The sequence below is a fragment of the Cynocephalus volans genome, chromosome 7 (assembly GCF_027409185.1).
Source record: "Cynocephalus volans isolate mCynVol1 chromosome 7, mCynVol1.pri, whole genome shotgun sequence".
Lineage (NCBI taxonomy): Eukaryota > Metazoa > Chordata > Mammalia > Dermoptera > Cynocephalidae > Cynocephalus > Cynocephalus volans.
Genome location: NC_084466.1, coordinates 98,986,075 through 98,990,464, shown reverse-complemented (window position 1 = coordinate 98,990,464; position 4,390 = coordinate 98,986,075). Strand labels below are relative to the sequence as shown.

Here is a 4,390-nt window from a genome sequence, read left to right as displayed (position 1 = left end):
AAATAACAATATAGTAACAAAAATAGAACTTGTATATTTGCCCAAATTGAATTATTTCTCCAAATTCAAGGTGTATGGCAAGTTGAATGTTTGATTCCAGCAACTGTTACGTTACCAGTTTAACACTTTTCAAACACTGAAGGAGGCATTTCTCTATTCACATAGATTTCTTAAGTATGCATATGCTGATAGGTAATTAGCTCACCTTCCATGTTTGGTGTCTGACCACTAAATACACATACTCACATCAGTCTACGTGACCCTGTGTCTCTCTTCAGAAGCATCAGTAATGCATTTGGCAAATGTCTTGAAGCATGAACTGGAAATTAACTTAGGTATACTCTTGATAATACAAAAATTAGTCCCAAATACTTATTTTTAAAAAAATTTTAACAATTAGAAAAAACCAAAACTACAATTATCATCAGCTCTATTTTCCAAAAATTCAGTTGAGGTAACCTCTGCAAGTCACAGTTCCACATTTGCATACAGTTCTCACCCTCTTTTTGTTTGGACTATGGTCAATAGAATCTGAAGATATATCTCCAGAACCTTTCATTTGATAATCAAAAGTCAGCTCTTCTCCAGGATTTATGGTTCTTGTGGAAAATAACGCTATTCTGGGAAGACGAGTATCGAGGTTATCAATGAAAACATTGAACACCTGAAGATTTGGGTCACAACTGTGATTCACAAAATGAGACACATTTCCAAATCGAGCTGCATCCACTGTGAATTCATCAGATTCATAGTCCAGATCAAAGAGATATGTGATGCCTTTGTTGTCATATAACTGCCCTCGTCTTTCAGCTTCTTCACTTGTGATTACCTTTTTGTACAATCCTATTGGGACAATCAGGTCCACACTGACACCTTGAGTTGCATTCATAGATGGGGGTACCAGGTGGGATTTTAATTTGCTGGTTTTTATTATAAGCCAAAAGAACTCCAGCTTCAGCAGGACAACATTTCTCAAAGAAGCAATCTGTGCAGGAACAACCAAAGGTAGCTTCATTTACTAAGCTGATTCCAGGAGCTGGTCTGTATTCATTAATGTAGAAGAAGTCTGAAGGTGGGCCCTCTAAGTCAACAGTATTTTCAACAAATATCATTCCTTTATGATTCTTTCTTCTGTTGAGTTCATCTTGCCATCTCTGTAGAGCTATCCTTTGTTTAGCTTTCTTTACAATGTACTCAGCAAGGGCAGGTTTCAAAGCTTTGTTATTATTTTTTGGAGTTACTGCTTTGCCTTTCTTTACCTGAGATAAATAATTATGCTTGTCATTAGAGAATTGCTGAAGCAATAATGGGCACTTGAGATTTTGCAAAGGTTCCCAAGTATTTGTAGAATCTGGCCATCCTTTCCATTTTACAAGATAATATTCCATATCCTCCTCGCTCCTCGGCCGCCGCCATCTTGAGGAGCTTTCTTATCATTTTGTTTTAATGTGGCCTTGTGGTCTTGCACTAAAAGGGCCCCAGAGGGCCCCTCCCCACATTGTCCCTCTGCCTCCTTTCTACTATTATATCAAAATACTTCGAACTGAGTAATCTATAAAGAAAAGGAAATTTATTGTTCAGCTTCTGCGGCTGGGAAGTCCAAAGTCCATCTAGTATAGTAGTAGGGATAGGGGTCTCACATGGCGAGATGTTGGAAGCAGAGAGTAATTGTATAATTACCCTTCTTTTAAAGCCCTCAGAACCACGCCCCTGACGACCATTTTTAAGCCACTCACTATGGCATGTTTCCACAATCTGATCATCTCTTCAGGGCTCCACCTATCAATTACCATACTAGGATTTCCCACCCTCTTAATAGTGACAGTGGGGACCAAGTTTCTAATACATAAAACCTCGGCGTCACAAAATTCAAGCTTCAGGGAGTTGGCGGGGACATAATTCAATCCCCTACAACTGGGTAATGGCTTTATTGAGATATAATTCACATTCCATAAAATTCACCCATTTTTTAAAAAATTTTTTTATGGAAACATTGATTGTACATATTTATGGGGTGCAGAGTTATATCACAGACCATGTATACAAAGTGTGTTGATCTATTCAGGGTAATTAGCAAATTCATCATTACAAAACTTAATTTCTTTGTGATATGAATATTCGATCTTCTCTCTTCTAGTTGTTTGGTTGCATGTAGTAAATCATTACTAATTATACATTTCTGGGTTGACTGTACACCAATAGGGCTTGTTTTTCCTATCTAGCTGTAATTTTGTGTCCATTAACCTGCCTCTCTCTGTCCCTCCTCCCCCCTCCCCTTTCCTGCCTCTGATAACCAGTTTTTCTCTCTCCTTTCGAAGGTTTAACTTATTATTATTATTATTTGTATGTGCTTTGTTTTGTTTTGTTTTGTTTTCACTCCCACATATGCGTGAGAACATGCAGCATTTCTCCTTCTGTGCCTGGTTTATTCCACTTAACATAAAAATTCACCCATTTAAAGTGCACAATCAGTGGTTTTTAGTACAATCACAGAGTTGTGCAACCACCACCACAATCAATTTCAAATATTTTTACCACCCCAAAAAGAAAACCCATTAGGAGTCACTCCATATTCTCTCTTCTCACCCCAGCCTCTGGCAACCATTAATCTACTTTCTATCTCTATGGATTTGCCTATTATAGACTTTCATGTAATAGAATCATACACTATCCGTCCTTTCGTGTTTGGTATCTTTCAGTTAGCGTAATATTTTCACAGTTCATTCATGTTGTAGCATGTATCAGTACTTCACTCCATTTTAAGGCTGAATAATATTCCATTGCATGTATATACCACATTTTGTTTGTCCATTCATCAGTTGAATATTTGGGGTGCTTATAAATTTTGGCTATTATGAATGATGCTGCTATGAACATTTGTGTAGAAGTTTTTGTGTGAACATATGTTCTCTTGGGTATATACCCAGGAGCGGAATTGCTGGGTCATATAGTAACTCTTTATTTCACTTTTTGAGGCACTGCCTAACTGTTTTCCAAAGTGGCTGCATCATGTTACATTGCAGTGTCCAATTTCTTCACATCAACAGTAAGTTTTTACTTTGAGTATCTCCTCACTACTAAATTCCTTGAAGGCATAAAGTGTGAAACTGTGGTATTCAGCCACCCCAGGTCTTAGCCTAGTGCCAGCATAGGGTCAACTTGCAACACATGCATATTAAACATCAGAAAGCCTATCAAGTCCACTGTCTGCTGCTGATGCTGGGTTAGTAGGAAGCAATATTCAGAGTACAGAGTAGGACAGATCAGTTAGCAGAATTCACAGTACAGAGTAAGGTGGATTCCATAGGAAAAGTTTAGTCTTCATCACGACTTGAGAAAGTCTCTCTGTGGCATAATGCTCTCCAAGTACAGTCTGCAGACCAGCTCCACCTGGGAGCATACCCTCACGTTCTGCACCATATCTATGAAATCAAAATCACTGGGGGTGGGATCCAGCAATTGGTTTTAACAAGCTGTCCAGGTAATTCTAGTGCATACCTAAGTTTGAGAAGCACAGGCTTAGAGTATTCTTTTGAAGTTTAATTAGGCATTAGGAAGAGGGGGGAAATGTACATTTAATAAGCTAAGAGATTTTTTTTTAAATTTTGTTAATAACCCTGAGATGTGGGGCACACATAAACAGCTAGCAAAAAACCAAACAGGTAAGACCTTTCTGAAGGGCGGCTTAGCACATGTAAAAATCTTTGTAAATGTGCCTACTCACTGACCCTGCAGTTCCACTTCGAGGAATTTATCCTCAAGGGAAAAAAAAAATCAGATTCAGATTTCCTGAGATTTATAAAGATGTTCATTCAGTGGAGCATTATTTAAAATCAGAATAAATTGGAAATAAACCAAAAGGCAAATCATAAGAGATTGGTTAAGTGAACTGTTACATGTCTTCACCAGATTGTCTGAGTCATTTTACGTAGTATTGAATATTTTTATAAATGAAGAAAAGTTCACAAGTTCAAATAGGTTACAAACATGTCAATCAGTTTCCCAATTTGTTTTATAAATACACACACACACACACACACACACACACACAACATGTGAATGTGTGTAGTCAGTTCTCATTATTTGCAGTAGTTACATTCTACAAAGTCACGCCAAGCCCTTGCTTCTCTCTGTTGTTCCCCTGGAAAGGGAATTTGTTCAAAAAGAAGGGAGCTCAATGCTCCTGTTATGCCTATCTGCTCGAATCCTTGCTGTAGATTCCTTTGTGGTCCTACTTGCACACCTTGCAATGGAGGGTAAAGCCTGAGCACTAGACTGGGACTCTGAGTGCCCTCCTTGAGCCTGAGGGCTCATTCTACTTCCTGTAACTTCCAACCACAACCTTTAACTTTCTGTCACTGCAAACTATCCCCTTGGCAGGAAGTGGGGA

General features: G+C 38.4%; 1 protein-coding gene across 1 annotated transcript; it reads right to left on the bottom strand.

Annotated features, from left to right (window-relative positions):
- Positions 1-445: 445 nt before the first annotated feature.
- Positions 446-1,391, bottom strand: LOC134382628 (histone-lysine N-methyltransferase SUV39H2-like). Its single transcript, XM_063103339.1, is given in 2 exon segments — positions 446-827; positions 829-1,391. Coding segments are annotated over 2 exon segments (942 nt in total). The 5' UTR covers positions 1,389-1,391.
- Between the last annotated feature and the right edge of the window lie 2,999 nt (positions 1,392-4,390).